The sequence below is a fragment of the Zalophus californianus genome, chromosome 4 (genome assembly GCF_009762305.2).
Source record: "Zalophus californianus isolate mZalCal1 chromosome 4, mZalCal1.pri.v2, whole genome shotgun sequence".
In the NCBI taxonomy this organism is placed as follows: domain Eukaryota; kingdom Metazoa; phylum Chordata; class Mammalia; order Carnivora; family Otariidae; genus Zalophus; species Zalophus californianus.
In genome coordinates this window covers 76,320,358-76,342,242 of record NC_045598.1, presented here as the reverse complement: position 1 = coordinate 76,342,242, position 21,885 = coordinate 76,320,358, and the positions used below count along the sequence as shown (strand labels likewise).

At 35.7% G+C, this 21,885-nt stretch overlaps 1 protein-coding gene across 6 annotated transcripts in view; it reads left to right on the top strand.

The window, feature by feature from the left end:
- ZNF644 (zinc finger protein 644) overlaps nucleotides 1-21,885 on the top strand; it is a 208,187-nt gene that overhangs the window by 96,685 nt on the left and 89,617 nt on the right. For 4 of the 6 annotated variants that reach the window (XR_003523446.2, XR_003523448.1, XR_003523433.2 and 1 more), the window contains 2 exons: nucleotides 231-588; nucleotides 10,041-10,083. Coding sequence is in view for 2 of the 6 variants with exons in the window: in XM_027614200.2 (XP_027470001.1) it covers nucleotides 231-423 (193 nt within the window). In the remaining 4 variants the exon portion in view is untranslated. Of the gene's footprint in view, nucleotides 1-230; nucleotides 2,825-10,040; nucleotides 10,084-21,885 lie in introns of those variants that run through there. The other 2 variants (XM_027614200.2, XM_027614213.2) reach the window with 2 other exon arrangements.

The following is a 21,885-nucleotide window of genomic DNA, read 5'->3' as shown; positions in this document are numbered from 1 at the left end:
TATTACTACAGGTAATATAGCTGTTAAGCATGTGAATTGGCAGTTTTATATTATATTAAATCATTTTGACTTTATATGTATTTAAAAACTGTTGTCAAGTACTCCAGTATATGATAGTATCTCCAAGATATAGTAAAGTCTACTTCTTATGTTTATGGATTTTATGTGAATTGGTTTTAAATAAAGGGAATTGGTCATGTTAAGAGAACTGTTATCAACTTCTTCTACAGGTTTTGTGGCCTAGTCTTTCGTGGACCATTGTCTGTTCAGGAAGACTGGATTAAGCACTTACAACGACACATTGTAAACGCTAATCTTCCACGGACTGGAGCTGGCATGGTGGAAGTCACGTCACTACTTAAAAAGCCTGCCTCCATTACAGAAACTTCATTTTCTCTACTAATGGCAGAAGCAGCTTCATAGAACAAGGAAACCTTTTAAATAGCAAATTTAAATTGGATGTAAATTTGAAATTCTTTGTCTTTTTTTTTTAAAGCCACGTTAAATTATCCGTTTATAAATACTAAAGCAGGAAAATGGGGAAAAGTGAATTACAGTGACATCAGAGCAAACTGAGTACTTCAAACAGTAAGTAGTCTATATATTTTATATAGGATGGAAGATGTGTTTTTAAGGTTTACTAAGTTTTGTCAGTTAACTGTTCACTCAACGAAAGATGTACATGTAAGCAGTCATTAATAAACTGTTGCACATGGATAACTTAAAGACAGACTTATTGGAAAATTACATTTTCTGCAGTGTTACCGGAATCAAGGTTCTGTTTATTCCCCACAAGACTTGCATTGAAAAATAAGATATTATATTTTGTTTGTATGTATTTAGTGTTTTGTATAATATCAGGAACCGCTAAACTAAATTTACTCAACTTAGGGCATTAAATATCATGTACTTCATAGTTTGAGACTGTTCACTCAAATAGGGCAGAGTACTATTCTATCTAGATGTGTAAGTGTTTTTTTAAAATCACATGGAACGGTTTTTTTTATACTAAAAAGTGGAGGGAGATTTGTTTAAACAAGTATTTCTAAAAGAAATATGTACATAGTCCTGGAAATTATTTGTGGTAAGGAAATATTCTTTACTCCAGTTGCATTTCTCAGACAATAAAGTGGTGCATCCATGCTACCTCCTACTTTGTCAACAAAGATGCTATTTACCCTTTACATTTTTGTATCATAATAGATTTAAAAAATCTAATGTTCTTTATTGCAAGACATCCTTTTGTTAACAGATTTGTTTCTTTTTAATGTTTTACCTAAATTTTGACATGCTTACAGGACAGGTTTGCCTCTTACTTTATTTAACATTGTAGAAATGTAATTAATAAACAATGCTCACTACACAACTTAGAATAGGCTTTCTCATTTATATTCCAAATTTGATCAGTTAGCAAAACTTAATACACCAATTGAAATATTTCTACATATGATGAGAATGTTTACAATTTAAATTTTAGAACTTGTTTTGGATGTGATTATATGTACGAAAATCGTGTAACACTATGCTCATGCTAAGAACCGACATAACGGAATTACTGAAATAAATGTGCTGTGAGGAATGGAAAATATGGTGCAGATGTCTTGGTCATGATAAATTGTGATTCTTTTAAACTCTTTCCAAAAACAAATTATTCCTTTTAACCTGCAATCAGATTCCTTTACAAATAACGGTTTTGTATGCAAGCACCATTTCATTTTATTTCATGTAGTATGGCTAATACTATAATTGAAACAAGGATATGCATTGATAATTTTCTTCGTATGTAAATAAAGTTAAAAACAGTTAAATAAGGAGTATTTTGGTAGAGTATATACATACCTCACTGCCAGTGAAATTGCTTTCCTATGGTATATCTCCTTACCAGAAAAATCTCTAAATAAAAAAAGACTTAAAGAAAATTATAATGTCTATATTGTGAAACATTTCTTATTTTTATCACTGGTGGAAATAGTCCACTTGAGGTTGTGTTTTATTTTATTTAAATTGTGTGTACTTAGCAGGTTACTTTATTCATATACTTTATATATGAAATTAGGAAGTTGGATTAGATGGATCATTCTCAACCAAGGGTCTCCTGATCTCTGGAGTACTAGATAAGGGAAAAGTACTTCTAAGTTATTTTTATTTTTTGAAATGCCTAATAGAAACTGTATTTCTCTATAAAGATGAGACTAACTAAAATTTCAAATTTCTTTACTTCCGACTGAAATTATACCAAGTCTGTATATACTAGTTGTCTCTTATTGAGCATGTTTCATTGATAGTTATAAATGAATATACTTTTTAAATTGGAAGAGTTACTTACATAGCAAGTAGAGTTCAGAAATTTAAAAAAGTTACAGTTTTGAGGGGAAAAAACTAGCAATCACTACAGCCCCTTTCAGCTCTAATTTTTATAATTCTGTGATTTTATTAAGCAAACTATCAAGGTGTAAGAATACAAGTAGACTAGGTAGTTTGACCACAGATTTTATAAGCAAATCTAGATTAAGTTTTTTATGTTAAGCTATTTAAAACAAGAATTTCTTTTTCTACATGTGAGAAGAATTAGAGTAATTCAAATTAAAAACAGTAAACTAAAGGGATTCCTGGAAAGTAAATTAAACAAAAAACATTTTTCATGGTAAAGATATTTGGGTTTCAGAATTTTAAAAATTCTTTTGGAAGCAAAGTTTATCTTTTATTTGACAGCTAGAGAGTTAAGACTTATTCTCATTTGGCTTCCACTAGAAAAGAAATTATATTGTCTCAAGTTACATGGTATCAAAATATGGCATGATTCAGTATTAAGTATTGCCTAATTTTCTTTTAATTCTTTTTTTTATCATTACCTAAAATATTTGAGCTTCTTTAGTATTAGAGCTTTTTTCTTTTTTAAAAAATCTGGTTAAAAGTGTTTATTTAGTAGCATCAAGACAAAAAAGTTAACTTCTCTAAAACTAATATTTTCTACTATGCTTCTTTAGAATATATTAGAACCTTGGTGTAGCTAATATCTCTGTTTTGGAGTTCACATTTAATTATGGGTTAAGGAGATGATAGTTTTTCAGTAGTAATTTAATAGACTTTTTTATAACCTCTCAACTGTGTTGTTAAAACCTATTAGTCTAAAAGATAGCTTTGATTTTTTTTTTCCAAAGAAAGCTTAATATATGCTCATTTTAGAAATATTATGATAATGAAAAAGTAAAAAATGGGGTACATTACCTTGGTATAATCACTCAAAGACATTTACTTGTAACCGCTTATTATATTTCTCTTGTCTTACTGTTTCAATGTACTTGTGATTGTATGTATTATAATGTATACTCTTTTCCCAGTTTTAAATTTGAGTGGTGCGTTGTCTAGGCTAACCTTTGAATATTAGATCTGGAGCATTTTCCGATACCAACAACAAATTCTCTGATTCTCCAGGTACCAACTAGGTATCCAAGAATGGGATTCAATTCTGACATTAACTACCTAGAGTTAGCAGCAGACTCATTGGGCTAAAGAGCTCAGTCCCCACACTTCAGATGCCAGTCACAAGTACCAGGTCACTTGTACTTCTGACCAACTGCTATAAGTTGGGGGTTCCCACAACACCCTCTTCAAACTCAATAATTTGTTAGAAGAGCCTGCAGAACTCAGGAAACACTTGACTTTGCTAATTCGTTATAAAGGACATAACTCAGGGGGTGCCTGGATGGCTCAGTCAGTTGAACGTCCAACTCTTGATTTTGGCTCAGGTCATAATATCAGGGTCGTGTGATCGAGCCCCATGCCAGGCTCTGTGCTAAGTGCAGAGTTTGTTTGTCCCTCTCTCCCTCTGCTCCTCCCTTCCTCCCTGCCCCGCACTCTCTCTCAAATGGATAAATAAATAAAATCTTTAAAATAAATAAAGGACATAACTCAGGAATAGACAAATGGAAAGAGATGCAAGGTATGCAGGGAAGAGGGTGACATGGAGCTTCCCTGCTCTCTCTGAGTACACCATCCTCCCAGCCTCATGATGCTTTTATCAACCTGGAAGCTCTTTGAACCCCATTGCTTAGAAGTTATTATGGAAGTTTTGTTACATAGGCCTGATTGATTAAATCAACTAAATTGATTAAATCATTGGACATTGGTGGTTAACTCAATCTCAAGCTCTCTTCCCTCTCCCCAGGGGTCTTGGCAGGGCCAGGGTATATGGGTAGTGGGGAGGGGTGCTAAAAGTTGCAATCCTCTAATCATGCCTTGGTTTTTCTGGTGACCAGCTCCCATCCTGAAGCTATTTAAGGGCCCCCAGCCACCAGTCATCCTAGTATTCTTGCAAGTTCAGCTGTTACTCATTTTAAAATAAGCTGTTCTATATTTCCTGATTACTTTTAATATATTTACTTAATTTTATCTCTCGTTTTCTAAAGTTTTACTATATGGATGGGAATTTCTTTTTTATTATTGTCAAGTTTGGGATCTCTACTGTGTGTTGGAAATTTCCTTGCTATTGTCTCCCAGCTATTTCTTCTGCCTCATTCTCTCTTTCTTTTGGAACTAAATGTATGTTAAATCCTTCTCACTGTGTCCTCTAGGTTTTTTTACCATTTCTTCTCAGTTTTTTCCCTGTTGGTGCTACATTTCAGAAAGTTTCTTTTGACCCATCTTCCAGTTTACTCATTTTCTCAGCTACTACTAAACCGCATTTACTGAAGTCTTAATTTTGGTTGTAATATTTTCCAGATCTAGAATTTCTCTTGGTTCTTTTTCAGATATGCTTTTTATTGTTTCTAGTAGCCTGTGTGGCTGTTACTTCCTTAAATATAGTCTGCATAGTTATTTATATATTCTCCCATTGATAATTCCAAATAATTGTGGGTCTGGGCTTATTCATAGCTGCTTTTCCTGCTTCTTGTTCATGGTATCTTGTTTTCTTATGTGCCTAGATGCTTAACAATACATTATTTTTAGACATTATGTTTGGAAACTATTCTAGAACTGTTTTGAAGACTAGGATAATATTTCTTCCCATAGGATTTTCATTTACTTTTTTAAAAAATTTTATTTTATTATGTTAATCACCATACATTACATCATTAGTTTTTGATGTAGTGTTCCATGATTCATTGTTTGTATATAACACCCAGTGCTCCACGCAGAACGTGCCCTCCTTAATACCCATCACCAGGCTAACCCATCCCCCCACCCCCCTCCCCTCTAGAACCCTCAGTTTGTTTCTCAGAGTTCATAGTCTCTCATGGTTCATCTCCCCTTCCGATTTCCCCCCCTTCATTTCATTTACTTCTGCCAGATGAGTAGGGGTTCTACCAGTGTAGAACACCTTAAACCCAAATTCAAGATTTGTATTTTCCTAGTCTACCAGATGACCCAAAGTTAATCTATAAGAGCTAGATCATGGGAAAGTTCATATACCTCTGGTTCACCTTTTACCCTGTGAACACCGTTTGTTCTACTAGCTCCATGCAGCCATCGAAATCGCAACTTAATTTCATACCTATTTCTTCCAGATAGGATATGCCCTCTGGGCAAAAATAAAAGGCTTTATTACTGGGTGGTCCAGAGGGTTTCTTGTCTTCTCTTAGAGTGTGACTTGGATAATTCTTTACTCTCATGTTATTTCTTTGTTGCTTATATGATATTTTTGTTTTTATTAATCCAACCTTTTTAGTTGACCTCAGTGAGAGAAATTATTGAGATTATGTAGTCTACCATTATCAGAATCAGAAGTCCTTATATAAATTTCTGGGAGAGGGGATTTTGTGTTTTTTTTTTTTCAATTCTGTTTTCCTATAAGAGTTCTAGGGGCACCTGGGTGGTTCAGTGGGTTTAAGTGTCCAAATTGGTTTCAGCTCAGGTCATGCTCTTAGGATTGTGGGATCAAGCCCCACGTTGGGCTCTACGCTCAGCATGGAGTCTTGATTGTCCCTCTCCCTCTGCTCCTCCCCCTGCTCGCGAGCACTCTTTCTCTCTCAAATAAATAAATAAAATTTTTTTAAAAAAGAATTCCAGTATATAGTGTACATCCAGTCAATATTCACTGAATGATTAAATGAAGAAGCTATTATTTTAAAGCACATGTAAATACTTTATGGGATACATTCCCCTTGTTTTTCTTCTTAAAAATAAATTTGGGTTATTTAAGTTTTTATTTAAATTCCAGTTAGTTAACATACAGTGTTATATTAGTTACAGGTGTACAAGATAATGATTAAACACTTTCATACAACATTCGGTACTCTTCACAAGTGCCCTCCTTAATCCCCATCACCTCTGTATTCCATCTGCCCACTCCCCTCCCGCCTGGTAACCGTCAGTTTGTTCTCTATAGTTATGAGTCTGTTTCTTGGTTTACTTTTCTCTTTTTTTTTTCCCTTTCCTCATTTGTTTTGCTTCTTAAATTTGACATATGAGTGAAATCATATAGTATTAAGTGTTTTGCTCTTCCAGATGTATTTTAGAATTAGTTTGTCAAAAAAAGAATTAGTTTGTCAAATTCCACTTGAACTCTGAGATCTTGCTTAGAACTGTACTGAATTTATGAAGTAATTTGTGGAAAAATGGGAAGATGTGGGTCCTTTTTAGGAATTTGGTATTTTTAGGAATATGGTATATTTTTCCATTTATCTTCATGTCTTACAGGAAAGTCTTATAGTTTTCTTTATAAAGAATTGCACATTTAAAATTTGTTTCTGTATATTTTAGTTTTTGTACCAATGTGAATGGATTTTTCTCAAAATTTTTAGTTGAATATTGCTGATATAAAGGGAAAGTACTGATTCTCTGTGTGGCAGTCATGTATATCCCCTCACATTGCTGAACTCTTTTATTCTAGTATTTTTTCATCTTTTTGACATTTCTGTAGCCAGTCGTATCATCTGCAAATTGTGATATTTTCTCTTTCTTTTCAGTATTTATCCTTAGTCTTTTTCTTGTGTTCTTACATTATCAAGGATCTCCAGTACAATATTGAATATTAGTGGTGATAGTTTGCATTCCTGTCTTGCTTCTGCTTGTAATGGAGATACTTTTGTTTCATCATTAAATATAATTTGCTGGGAGTTACTTGTAAACACAGTTTATTGAGTTAAAAAGAGTTTATTTCTTATTGGATAAGAGCTTTTTATTTCTTTTAAATAAAAAATGGACTCTCAATGTTAACACGTTTCTTCAGCCTCTGTTGAGATTTGCATAGGATTTTTCTTGTTTAATCTGTTGATGTTAGTAAAAAAACATTAATAGACTTTTAAACATTGAACCATCCTTAAATGTCTCCTTAGTCTTGATGCTTTGCTTCATACTGTGAACTTAATTTGCTTCTATTTCATTAAAGAATTTTTTGATGTCTATTAGTGATATTGGACTTTAGTTTTCTTCTGCTGTATTTGTCTGGATTTGGTACTCAAGTTATGTTAACCTCATAAAATGAGTTGGGAAGTTTAAATTTGCCTATGCTCTGAAAGAATTTTCTTAACAGAGACAATTTTGCTTTCTTAAAGATTTAATAGTACTCATCCATAAACTCATGAGCCTGTTAGCTTTGAGAGAGATATCTTTTGATTACTTTTACTATTTCTTTTATAATCATAGGTTAGTTTTTTTCCCTCTCTGAGGCAAGTTTAGTTATATTTTCCTAGAAGAATACCTATTCTAGATTTTCTAAAATTTTAGAATAATTTATACATAGTATTCTACAAGTTGTTTAATCTCCATATCTGTCATTGTTTCCTCACATTACTAATGTTTACTTCAAGCTTAGCTTTTTTCCTTAATTAAACTTACTGAAGGTTTTATCTGTTTTTTTAGTCTTTTCAAGAACGTTTACTGGGTATTTTTTTTCATCACCTATTTTTCTACCTTCCGCAACTTAAGGCTTATTTTCATTCAGGCTTTTGGTTTCTAATAACCATATGAAAAGCTGTATGTTTTCACATGCACATCAAATTTGATCATGTCCCATGGATTTAGATATATAGAGCTATCATCGTTATTTATGACTTTATGTTTCAATTTCAATTTCCTTTTAGCCAGTTTCTACGTTTGAGGAATTTGTTGAAATTTTCTGTGTGGCCTAAGATATATAGTTACTTGTTGGCAATATCTTGTGTGAAAAAACAATGTATAAACTCTGAGTTTGGGGTACAGAATTATATAAATATATAGATATATTTGTGATACAAATCATATATTAAAAACATACTATGTACATAAATGTTATGTGTGTCTATATATGTACCCAGGATGTATATATTTGTATATTCAGGATTTAAATGATGCCATTTAAGTTATATTGTACTGATATGTCATGTACTTCACCTGCTAGATTCTGTGAAAGGTATGTTAGGATTCCAGTATGATTGCTACTATGCCTGTTTCTCTTCATCCTCAGTTTTTGCTTTCTATATTTCCTGTCACTGTTCTTGAATATATAAAGGCTCATGATGACTATTGAATTTACTTGGGTGCAATAGAAGCACCCAAAAAAAACCCCTATTTTTAATTTTGGTTAATTACCTTATATGCTTTTTTCCCCTCCTTTCTAATGTCATTTTATTTTAGGTTTGCCTTTTGTCAATGACATATGGCTCGATTTTCTTATTATTTTACCCAGTTTGAGATGAATAGATGAGTATAACCATTCATATTTTTATGCTTATGTATATGTTTATACTTATTCTGCCCGTATTATCTTATACTTTCTATGTATTGTATTTTCTTAATGTTTCTTTTCCTTTCCTATCTTTTATTGAATTTGAGTATTCTTTGTTAATTATATATATATTACATATGATATTTTATATATATATATTGGTATTGAGGTCATATAGGACAAAGAAAAATATCTCTTTCGTTTAATACAGTTTCTAGATTTTCTTGGAATTTTTTCATTTTTCAAATTAAGCCTTTGCTATGGTCTCTATTTTGCTTCCCCCACCCCCCCACCGCCAAATTCTTACGTTGAAATCCTAACCACCAAAGGTGATGGTATGAGTAGGTGGGGCCTTTGGGGCTGATTAGGTCATTAGTAGAGCCCTCATGAACAAGATTAGTACTTTCATAAAAAGATTTCTAGCCCCTTCCACCACATGAGATATCTGTGACTTGTAAGAGGGCCCTCACTCCAGTCTCACCATGCTGGCATTCTGGTCTTGGACTTCAAGCCTCCAGACCTATGAGCAATAAATGTTTCTTGTTTGTTTATAAGCTACCCAGTCTGTGGTATTTTTTTATAGCAACCGGAATGGACTAAGACTTTAAACTAAGTCTTTAATCCATTTGAAATTTATTTTTGCTTATAGTGTAGTGTAGGAGTCTGTTTCTTCTTCCAAAATGGATAGATAGCTATACCAACACCAATTTTTTACACTGTTCTTTGTCCAACAGAATTGAACTGCTACTTTTGTCACATATCAAATCTCAGGTAACCTGAGATCTGCATCCGGAATCTCTGTTCTGTTCAACTGTTTTTTATTTTGTTTTGTTTTTGTCTTTTTTCTAAGTCTATACTAAACAAATACCATATTTATTTGATTACAGCGGTTTTTTTAGGCTATATTCTGATAACTGGCAAAGCAAAATTCCCTGTCCCTCTTTAGAATATACTTACCTTCTTTACTCTTCTCTCACAGTGAGATCTTTAGAGTGATTTTACTGCCTTTCTCTTCTGCTTCAGAAGTTTTAATTCCTATTTTCATAACACTGAAAAGTCTGACCTTATCCATTTATGTTTAATTTAACATGGCTAGCCAGTGTTTCCATTACTCTTATTCCATCTTGAGGTCTCTTTTTAGTTTCTTTTTTACTTTTGCTCTGAAAGGTGAATAATAAATATACTGAGTAAAGGCTCCTCAGAGGCAGTCCTCTTCTCTCCCGATGGATAGATGCTATTTGTCTCAGGATGCATAGATGAGCTATTTTGTTGCCAGTCTGAGTTTTTTTTCTGTTAGGTAACTTGCTCTACCTGGATGTTTATAAGATTGTGTTTTATCCTTAGAGTTCTAGAACTTTGCCAAGTATGCCTAAATGTGTGCTTTTCTCATCAGTGCAACCTGGAACTTAGCAGAATCCAAGCTTTCTCTAACTCAGGTAAAATTTTCTACTATTATTTGTTGAATAGTTTTATTTTTTCCATTTGTTTTTTTTCTCCTTCCAGAATTCCTATTATCTGCATTTTGTATTTCCTTGACCTATTTTTCAGATCTTCACCCTCATGATTTCCATTTATGTATGTTTTGTCTTGTACTTTGAAATAATTCTTGCACTTACAGTGAATGACCTCCCCTTAAATTCATTTAAAATTTTGTTTCAAAATAAAGTAAAATTTTGTTTCAAAAATAATGTTACTAAGCTTTTAGACATGTGTGTGCACTACACTTGAATCTCCTTAAATGCTGTGGTTTATTTTCATTTATGTTTTCATCTTCTCTAGTATTTCTCTTTTACTGAGTACATGTTTTGATTACTTCGCTGATTTCCTCTCTGGTTGCTGGACTCCTTAAATGGGTTGTTTTGTTTGTGTTTTTTTTCCTTAGGTCAGTGGGATCAGATCTGTTTGTTGGGATATGGGGATATTCTTTATATTAATAGTCCTCCAAGTAGTGAAAAGTGAAGTGACAATCCCTTGCTGATTGAGGTACCTGAAGGATATCCGTGATGTCTCTCAGTTCTCTGTAAATCTCTCCATCTCCAGGGCAGGGAAGATTCATTCTACCCATTCAGTTCCCTTTGGGCTTGAAAAAGATATAATATGCTTATATAGGGGCCAGATATGTCTGATTATCAAGCTGTTCCTAGGATCCACTGATATAGAAGAAAGTTCTATATCAGTTCCCTTTTCTTTCAGATAGGACCCCAAGCGAGCCTCATGTCTCACATTTACACCAGTTACCTCTAAGTCTCAGCAGTCATCTGGCTTAGAAAAAACTAAAAGTTTAATAGTGTTGAGAGTGGCAGCAAAGGAAATTCTGTTAAAATCACACCTATTCTCATAATTTCCTCACCCTTAAAATTTTTAACAATTATTAATTTTTAATTGACAAGGTGCCTGGGTGGCTCAGTTGGTTAAGCGACTGCCTTCGGCTCAGGTCATGATCCTGGAGTCCCGGGATCGAGTCCCGCATCGGGCTCCCTGCTCAGCGGGGAGTCTGCTTCTCCTTCTGACCCTCCCCCCTCTCATGTGCGCTCTCTCTCTCTCTCTCTCTCTCTCTCACTTTCTCTCAAATAAATAAAATCTTTAAAAAAATTTTTAATTGGCAGTTACTAATTTAATTAGCATCTACTAATAATCCCTATCTCTGTCTTCCTCCACAGGCACAAGAACCTTAGCATGCTTTACTTCCCTCCTATTCAGCAATCTATATTTTTTCGATCCTCTGAAGTTTGGCTTCCATGTTTATTAAATTTTATTAATTACATTAAATCTCTATCCCTTTTTTTAAAAAAAGATTTTATTTGGAGAGTGTGCAAGCAGTGGGGGAGGGGAAGAGGGAGAGAGAATTTCAAGCAGACTTCATGCTGAGCACAGAGCCCGACGCAGGGCTTGATCGCACAACCTTGAGATCATGACCTGAGCCAAAAACAAGAATCAGATGCTCAACTGACTGAGCCACTCAGGTGCCCCAAATCTCTCTCCTTTAGTACACATCTTTTTATAGTCTGTGTTATAGGAATACATAAAGCACTGTGTATTGAAGTACAGTGGTTGGGTTAAAATTTACTCTTTCAGGCAGATTCCATTTATCATCTGTTTTTTGCAGGGATTACTCATAGTGTCTGATTAATCAAAATACACTCTCTTCTTTCCCAGCACTGTTAAAGACATTTTTTTCTTTGTGTCAGTTTTTTAGGGATCTTGATCCAAACTTCAGAAACTAATCCATAAATTATTGTGAATGTATAACCTTCCTAATTCACCCAAATCACTTCTCCAGTGATTTCTTAGTCACTGGTAAACTTCAGTATGTTGCACAGTCTATCCCTTTTTTGAATAGGAGAAAAGTTCATATAATTGGAGTGGTATATTATTTTCTTAAACCATTATGAAATCATGTTATGGCACATGGTAGTTATGTTCAAAACAGTGTTCTTTTTAAAAGCTGCCTCAAATCTTTTTTTTTCTGCATATAACTTTATAAGTCAGTCCTTTCAGAATATCAGAACAGTGCTTCCTACTCACTGCAGTCACTAGATACATATTTTATAAAGATGCATAGAAAAAGATAAGAAATGAAAGTATTTTATTTTTTTAGAAGTTAGTTTAAAACACAGGGTTTTTTTTTAAGATTTTATTTTATTTTTTTTAAAGATTTTATTTATTTGAGAGAGAGAATGAGATAGAGCACGAAATGGGGGAGGGTCAGAGGGAGAAGCAGACTCCCCGCTGAGCAAGGAGCCCAATGCAGGACTCGATCCTGGGACTCCAGGATCATGACCTGAGCCGAAGGCAGTCGCTTAACCAACTGAGCCACCCAGGCGCCCAAGATTTTATTTTTTTAAGTAACCTCTGTACCCAGCCTGTGGCACAAACCCACAACCCCCCTGAGATCAAAAGTCATATGTTCTACCAACTAAACCAGCCAGGTGCCCCAACAGATGATTAAAATGAATAAATTACGTACCGTGTGATTTAAATATTACATTCTGCTTTTTAATTTTTTGTTTTTAGAAGGTGACATTTATTGTGCTCATTTTTCTTTCCTCAAAGTGACCAAGCTACTAATTTGAAATTTATATTTTGGTGCAGTTTCAGAACGAAAACATTTACCAAAGGTGAAAAATATTACGTGAATGTGGTTTCCCAAGACCCCTGCTATCATTTTACATAGTGTATTTGGACCCTTTGAGGTCCAAATATTATAGATCATAGCTTATGAGACCTCTTCTCACCCAGAAGGCCAATACAGTAAGGACTTAAGGCCATTCACTGAGAAGATGGAAAAACTTACGTTCTTTCATAAATAATTTTAAAGGTCCATTTTCTGTATTAGATATCTGCTACTGCTATATTTCCTGTTTTGACACAGGAGGCAAATGTCCTTAAGTCTAAAGCTAACATGGCTGTTTGAATTGATTGGGAGCGCTAGTAGAGTAGAGTGGTTTTGGACCCATGCAGTTTAAAAGGAAGTTAATTCCTCACATAATTACTGCTAAAATCACAGGGTTCTAAATAGTAATACTGGCACAACTGTAAATTTTATTTTCGTGACCCATTTTCTGGATGATCCTCTGAATTGCCTAAAAACACATGCAAGATGTAGTATGTGCAGTTAGCAGTAAATAGATTCAGTTAGGGCTAATTTTATGTAAGATCTACCAGTATCTTTAATAAATTCCATATTTTATTTAACTTTTCAAAGGAAAGAAAAGTCTGATCCTATTTGTTCTTCATTGCTTCTTCTAGACTCCTCCCTCTGTCCTCCCTAAAATCCTCAGCTTTGAAGCTTGTACTATCAGACCGCTCACCCTCATGCTCATTGCAGCCATCTAACAGTTCCCGGATGCCACAGCCTTGAAGATTTTTATCTCCTGGTCTGTGTCTGCAACACTACACATGTTCTAAATCTTGAAGATTTCAGTGTCCCTGAGAAAGTGACATTAGAGAAAATTGCCAAAGAAGGTGAGGGAGCTAGTTATGTAATTATCTTGGGGAAGAGTATAATGGGCTGAGGGAAAAAGTGCAAATACTGAAGCAGAGCATGCTTGGTGTGCTGAAGGAACAGCATGACGGCCATTATGGCTGGAGAAAAGCCAGGGACAAAGGAGGAGATAAAGTCAGAGAAGGAATGGAGCTGGGTCATATAGGGCCTCTATGCCATTGTAAGGCGTACAAGATAAGATTTTTCTGGCAAATTTATCCTTCACTCTATTTCAGTTCTCAGATACTCATGTCCTAAACCTTGTGTGTATCCATAATTACAGCCCCATCTTTTTTCTCAGTTCTAGTATTCCTACTCTGTGTTACCATTTCTGGTATTCCAATTTTACTAACTCTTTTATACCCTGATTTCAGTAATTCTTCAACCCCACCAGGGCCTAGAATCCAGTGACCTTATATCATTTTTTATTGACTCAGCCTCCCCAAGCCTCCTTGTTCTCCCTTGCTCCCTTATGGAAATTATATCCATCAGTCCTTCGTCAAGATCACACTGTTGTAATCACTCATCCCTCTTCCCTGTCTCACTTTGTGTACTCTCTTGACAAAATCTCAACCCCAGCTAAACCAGCTCTCCACGCTTATGCTTTTTTTCTGCCATATTAAAAAAGTTGTTTTTAGTAAAAACTTCTGGCCTCCACTATCCTCTCCACCCATTGCTATTTTTCCTTTTTAAAGCAAAACTCCTGTCAAAGCTATATATAATGATCATGATAACAGTAAATAACATTTATTAAGCACTTGCTGTGTGCTAGGCACTGTTCCAAATATTTTACATATATTAATCTTATTTTGTTCTCATAGCAATCCAACGAAGTAAAAAATACCAATGTTTACATTGAGAAAAAGGCATGAAGAACTTATTTTCCCAACTACGCACTGGCAAATAGTGAAGCTGGAATTAAAATCCAGTCAGTCTGTCATCAGAGCCTGTACTAGCCCAAAGCAAAATGTTCTAAATCTCAGGTCTCAGACACAATAGCAGCACACTCCCAATTTCCAAGAGTGAGTATACCCTTATGCCAAGCCTCATTCCTCATAAGCAGTAGTGTAATTGTTTGTTTGCAAAGCCATGGTATTGTTAGGGGGAGTTTTTCACGTAACCAGAAGTTTAAAAGTGATTTCTTCTGGAGCACCCAGGTGGCTCAGTTGGTTAAGTGTCTGTCTTCGGCTCAGGTCATGATCTCAGGACCCTTGGGATTGAGCCCCCACATCGGACTCTCTGCTCAGCAGGGAGTCTGCTTCTCCCTCTCCCTCTGTCTGCCGCTCTGCCTAACTGTGGTCTCTCTCTCTCTGTGTCAAACAAATAAATAAAAATCTTTAATTAAAAAAAGTGATTTCTTCTAAGTGAAGGACTCTTTCTCTCATGTAACCTTTTGACTTTAGTCCTTTTGGTTTCCTTGTGCTTCGCATTTCCCTTTTACTTTTGCTGTGAATTCATTGGTAAGGGGCTCAAGGCTGCCTCTCTCTTTGGTAGAAGCTCATGTTCATAGTGTGCCAAACAGGAACCAGATTGGGGTCCAGGGAAAAGGAGTCATAGGAAAGACTTTTCTGATCCTGATCTCTAGTTAAGAAAAAAAAAAAATCCCTGAGCTGAATCAGATTAGTAATAAACACAGTTTCTTTGTCTGAATTGCCCCTTCTGCAGTTGCTACTTCGGAATCTGTGGTGTCAATAGATGGCAAATTTAAAAAAATTAAAAAAAATAAAATCAGGTAATCTTTGCACTATTTATCAAAGAGGAGAAAAAAACCTAATGACATGATTTTAAACTCATCAATTGGAGTTGTTTTCTTTTTAAGCCCTAATCTAACATTCCTAGAGAACTTCTTACTCAAAGAATTAATCCATTATTAATTTGTCACTTCTTTCTTATATCATCTTTAAGAAGAGAGGAATTCACTTAAACATTTAGTATATTTTTAAAGTAACTACTGATTTAGAAAATTTCAAATAGTGAATCCTCAAAATCAGTTTTTAAGTTTTAAGAACAAGGAAGCATCAGCTGACTAACTGCCTAAAGTCATTCTAGCTGACTAACCTCATTCTCATTGGCAGGGGTCATGTGCCCTTTCCTAAACAATTGCTGGCAAAGAGAAGAGATTTCTATGATTGGCTTTTCTGTCTTCTGGTTGAAAGAGGTTGTAGAGTCAACCACCATCCCGAAGGGGAGTGATGTTTCTTATTTGATTTTTCTTTGGTTGGATTTTTTGGTTCCTTTTTGGAAGTTATCCTCTTGTCAGAAATAGTTTAAGTCTCTCAGTGTAAAGAACAGGCAGGCTTTTTCCAGCTATGTTGTTGCCCTCATACCAACCCCCTTTACCCCATTGTAGTGTATATAGTATATAGTTCTGCCTTCCTGTAGCCACATGTTTTGGTTATATTCAGCTTGCAAAAATGTTAAAATTTTATTCACACTGAATGGTCTAATATGTTCAAAGGAACTGATACTAATATGAAATCACTAAAAAAGAACAAAAAAGAATTGACCTATAAACAACCATGGCAAAATGAAGTTCTAAACATTTCCCACGTGATTATTTTTCACTGTGGAAGTTTTATTTCTCAGAAAATATAAAGCTGAATGATTTTGCCAAACTGGCCTAAACTTGATGAACAAACTCCATTGGCCCCTTAAGACTAATATCTGAACCAGTTATCTCTTCAGTTCTAAAAAAATGTATATAACTTGTTAGAGATTTGGCTTAAGAGTCTTAAATCCCATATGCTTTTGGGTGAGTTGATCCCTTTTACTAGACATCTCTCTGCCTCAGGGGTTTAGTCTAATTACTTTTAGTAAATAAACTATCTTCATATAAATGGTTTAAAGAAAAGCAATATTATCAAGGATTGTGAAGATAAGGAATATAATTTAACAATCTAAAAACCCAAGGTTTTACTGTGATGTATCCAATTGTACCTGTGTTGGATGTTGCCACATCCTACTGCTGGAAAAGGCCTTTTATGTGTGTTCACTGTAAACACTAATCCTTATAGCAAGTCCTTTCAGGTTAATGCCAATAGTGTACATGAGGACAAAATCATATTTATAATATGTAATACTCCAGAAGGATTATGTATTGAGTAGGAGCTGTAGAGGACATGAGAGGTTTGACAAGGCTGAGCAGGTCAAAGAGTCTTAATTTCTGAAAGTAGAGATCAGAGAGTTGAACTAGCACTAGAGAGTATTAGGAAGCAGATTTCAGTTTAGAGCAGTTTCAGACTCAACGCAGTGGGGATGCTTAAAGAGCCAAACAGGAGAAGAACAAAAAACGAAAATCTTTGCTTCTTTATATGGACTTAAGGAGGTGTTCCAGGAAAAAAATGTGTTAAAACTCATACAGGAAGGAAGAAGACTTCTGATCCTATGTTTTCTCTGTCTTTGCCACCGATTTTCACACAACTACTTTCTCTGGTACTGTCAGAAATACCCAAATGACAAATACAACTTCAGTTGACTTTTTTTTTATTGAATAAATACAACTTTCTCCCCTGACTATAAGAAAGAAGAAAATTCTGCAGATAGAAGACCTTTTCCCATGGTTTTCGAAAAAAGAAAATGGGTAGTATTTCTCACTATGGTCAGTTAATGATGATGAAATGAGGAGGAGGAGGAGGTGGACAAAGACAGGGACGATGATGATAAAAGAATTTTGAAGTTTAGTGGCTATTAGGGGAAGGAAGTTGGGAGTAGTGGAAAGAATACTAAAGCAAATATTGTAATTTGATTTTTAGGTCTGGGTGGTTCCCTACTTTAGCCAAACATAAGCCTGAATTCATATTAGTTTTCTTATCAGTAGGAAGTGGACTATATGATCGCTTGTCCTGCCTCTAAAATTCTGTAATTACAACAGCAAGTGTCTGTGCTAATGCTAATAAAATAGACTGAACAGTATCAAGAATATGAAAAACATTATATAGAATAAGGTATCCTTTTATAATTAAGTTAATGTTTAATTAGAGTAGGTTTATGTAACAAAATTTTTTTTCCAGAACCTCTGTACCTCAGAGAGGGTTGCACAGTTCATTTTGGCGAAGAAAAGGCAGAACTGATAGCACATCATATTGCCACATGGAGGCTAACAATTAGACATAAAGCCAGACAAAATCACAAGGAGAGCCATAAATAAAAGAGAGTCTTAATGTGATTTAAATACCGTGACTGAGTTGCATTCAGTGTCAGCCTGGTCACCAAGTCCAATGCGACATCATCCTCCATAGAGATGTATTCTAGCAAAAGACTTCTGCATCCGCCATCTGGCCCCTGACTCAGGGAGTACATCTCATTGAATGACACATAACCCAGTGGGATGCACCAAATTTGCTTAAACATGAGCACATCCTCTTCTCATAACAAAGGCTGAATATGACTCTAATTTTATATTCTGTAGACTATTGTGGAAATTATTAAAACAGCAGTCTTCTGGGGAGGCCTATAAACATTCAATGGTCTTGTTTTCATTGTCACAGCCATAATTTCAAGAAATATTGTAAATTTCAGCTTAAATTGAGAAGCAAATTAGATGTGCTTTAAATTTAAAAATTCATTATATGGTAAAAAGAACCACATAAATAGGTAGAAAAGAACTAAACTGTTTGTGACTAGACAGTCTGACCTTCCAAACAGAAGAGTTTGAGCAGAGTTCCTAGAGTTTCTCTTCTCTGTCACAGCCTTCAGGGAAGTGTGCCAGGTGAGCTATACTCAAGAGAAATTTCTCTGAGGTTCTGGTTTTTTTAGTTTATACCTTGAACTGTGATTTCAGACGTGTTCCAGAGTAAAAGCAATCATATCCAGTATTTCCTGTCTCTAAGATAGAGTGTGCTGGGCTTCTTTTACTCTGTATTACTTTAGAATTATTTTACACTTTAGAAGGAACATTATGATTTGCCTAAATGGAAAGCATTTTTCCTTTTAGTGCATCTTTGGCATTCCTCAGAATGTTAAATATTTTATTAGCTTTTGGGAAGGAAGGATACTATTTTATAGCCTCTTCTCTATTATTTGAAAAGCACCCCAAATCTACAGATCCCAAGTTAATCCTGAAGACTTTTTCATGGTCTGGGGTACCCTGGCCGATAAATATAAATGCTAAAGAGGGGGCAGTTTGTGGAAATAGGGATAAAATTTGAAATACCCATTTTTCTTCAAGTTATATAAAACTATAATCCTTTGTTGGAAAACCTTATGCAAGAACTGAGCCACAATTAATAAAAGTAAAAGGAAACACAAATACCAGTCTTTAGACACAGCAAACTCAAAGAGGAAGGAAAAACAGTCTCTTTAAAGGTGAGAAGAAAAAGTATAGAAGTGTTGAATCCCTATATTGTACACCTGAAACTAATATTACGCTATAGAAATTAACTAGAATTTATTGTTTTTGAAGATTTTATTTATTTGAGAGATAGCAAGAGAGAGCAGGAACAGGGGGAAGGGCAGAGGGAGAAGCAGGCTCCCCGCTGAGCAGGGACCCCCCCCCTTATGTGGGGGCTCAATCCCAGGACCCTGGGATCATGACCCAAGCCAAAGGCAGACGCTTAACCAACTGAACCGCCCAGTCACCCCAATTAACTGGAATTTAAATAAAAACTTTTTTAAAAGTTTAAAATGATATGAGATGGAAGAAATATTCATTAAGTGCTAATGCTAAATTTCATGTAAACTGTTAATTAGAAAGTAGAGTAAAGGGTGCCTGGGTGGTAGTCAGTTTTCAGCTCAGGTCGTGATCTCAGGGTCATGGGTTCAAGCCCACCTCGAGCTCCAGGCTCAGCGTGTAGTCTGCTTAGGATTCCCTCTTCCTCTCTCCCTGCCCCCCTAAAATAAATAAATATTTTAAAAAAGAAAGCAGAGTAAAAATGGAGCATGTCACTAACTAATAAGGTAAATAATATGAAATTCTGGGGAAAGCTAGTTAACCTGGACTTCTTTAGGGCTACAGGATTGATAACATTTTCTCAAGTTTAAAGAATTGGCCTGAGTTATTATGGAGCCAAATGATAGTGGAGTCACTATCATGAAGGGTAGTGAAGTGAATGAAGACAAGAGAGCATCATAATGCTGAGATTGTCAGATGTCCAGTAAGTGGACAACCTGTAAAACTGTTGAAATTAGTATGGGGGAAGAAATCTTAATTTATAAATGTATTCAAAAATAAAAGCTGGGCCACCTGGGTGGCTCAGTCAATTAAGCATCTGCCTTCAGCTCAGGTCATGATCATGGAGTCCTGGGATCAAGCCTCATGTCGGGCTCCCTGCTCAGCTGGGAGCCTGCCTCTCCTTCTCCCTTTGCCCCTTCTCCTGCTCCTTCTCTCTCTCTCGCGCTTACTCCCTCTCTCTCTCAAATAAATAAATAAAATCTTAAAAAAAATAAAAATAAAACAGTAGGCTAGATAATAGCAGTTTTAACGTTTTTTGAGAATAGAGCCTATTCAGCCAGTCTAATACCAGGCCCTAAGCTTCTGTCTTGAATGTGTGCTCCACCTGAATATTAAGGGCCATTATATGGAAGATGTGGACCAGCTGTTCTCTTTCTCCCCTGAGTTCCAAAAAATAAGAAATGGGCATACTCTTTAGTGTGAAGGATTTGGGTAAAGAATGAGAAAGAATATTGTGAATTGAAGTGCATTGCTGAGTGAATTTTATTCTATGGAAGTCTTTTAAAAAGTTTTACTATCTCTCAAAACACTTTGGTCTCTCTGTGACATACATAGATAGGTAGTCCTGCAATAAGAGATGTAAATGATTACACAGAATTAGAAAGTCTTTGGGGCGCCTGGGTGGCTCAGTTGTCAAGCATCTGCCTTCAGCTCAGGTCATGGTCCCGGGGTTCTGGGATCGAGCCACGCATTGGGCTCCCTGCTCCACGGGAAGCCAGCTTCTCCCTCTCCCACTCCCCCTGCTTGTGTTCCCTCTCTCGTTGTGTGTGTCTCTCTCTCTGTCAAATAAATAAATAATCTTAAAAAAAAAAAAAAGAATTAGAAAATCTTTGAGTTGGGGAGTAATTAGCCCAAACACCCAATAACACAAGAGAGAAGCATGGAAATACATAACCACAAAAAAGAGAGAGGGTGATGCCTGGGTGGCTCAGTTGATTAAGCAGCTGCCTTCAGCTCAGGTGATGATCCCGGGTCCTGGGATCAAGTCCCACGTCAGGCTCTCTGCTCGGCAGGAAGCCTGCTTCTCCCTCTCTCTGCTGCTCCCCCTGCTTGTGAGCACGCTCTCTCTGCCAAATAAAGAAAATCTTTTTAAATTTTTTTTTAAAAATTAAAAAAAATGAGAGAGATATGTACAGATCAACATAATGACAACATTTAGCTAATTAAACTCCCTGGAAATGTTCTGCTTTTGGAAAGCAAAGAAGTCTTCGTTTTTAGCATTGTCAGTTGACAGTTTTGAATTGAGTCTGATTCTCATTGGCATCTATGATCTGTGTATACAGTTTCTGGAACAGCCGTTTCCTGGAGAAAATTTTCAAACAAACATTTGGCATCAATGGAATATTTTTTATCACACTGTCAGTGTTTTTCATAGTATAGTGTTTGACTTCCAGAAGATTCAGGCTGTCTTAGAGACTCTGAGAACCCTAGGGTATTAGGTGAATGCCACATCTATTACACTGAGGGCTTGGATCCTGGGGAACTAGAGTTCTGAGCACTGGGATAACTGACCGAGAATGAACTGTTTATGCTGGTATAGATACAGGAAGATACAGCTAGCATTTTAGCATTCAATTTTTCAACTTCATCCAAACGGCCTGTTAAAAGCCACATTCTCTTGTATCTGTAAAATCATAGATTTCAGTGTAAGAATAATATGTTCAAGAAGATTTAGTTCTATGCAGTGGTGTGCTGGTTCATGTTTTAATACCTGGTCTTCCAGGCAAGGAATGTGTGTTGTTGTGGGTGGAGGAGTGGAAGTGGGGGTGGTAAGCAGGTGTCTGATTTGTAGCATTTGCCAATTTCTGTGATGTAAATACCCCCACGATGGCCAGTTGCAAGCTACCAAAATGACATCCCTGAAGCAGGGTTGGGAAGAGGTGCACAGTTGCCTCTTGCACGTGAGGGGTCCTATGTCAGGTATACAATAAAACACCAAAGTTCAGAAACCTCACTCTGTGTTATTCAATGACAGCCACCATTCTCATTATGAAGTGGAACTTCTTACTCTCACCTTGTGGCAAATGGTCTAAAAGCATGCCTAACAAACACGTGGCTTCTTTGAGAGCTGTGATTTTTAAATCC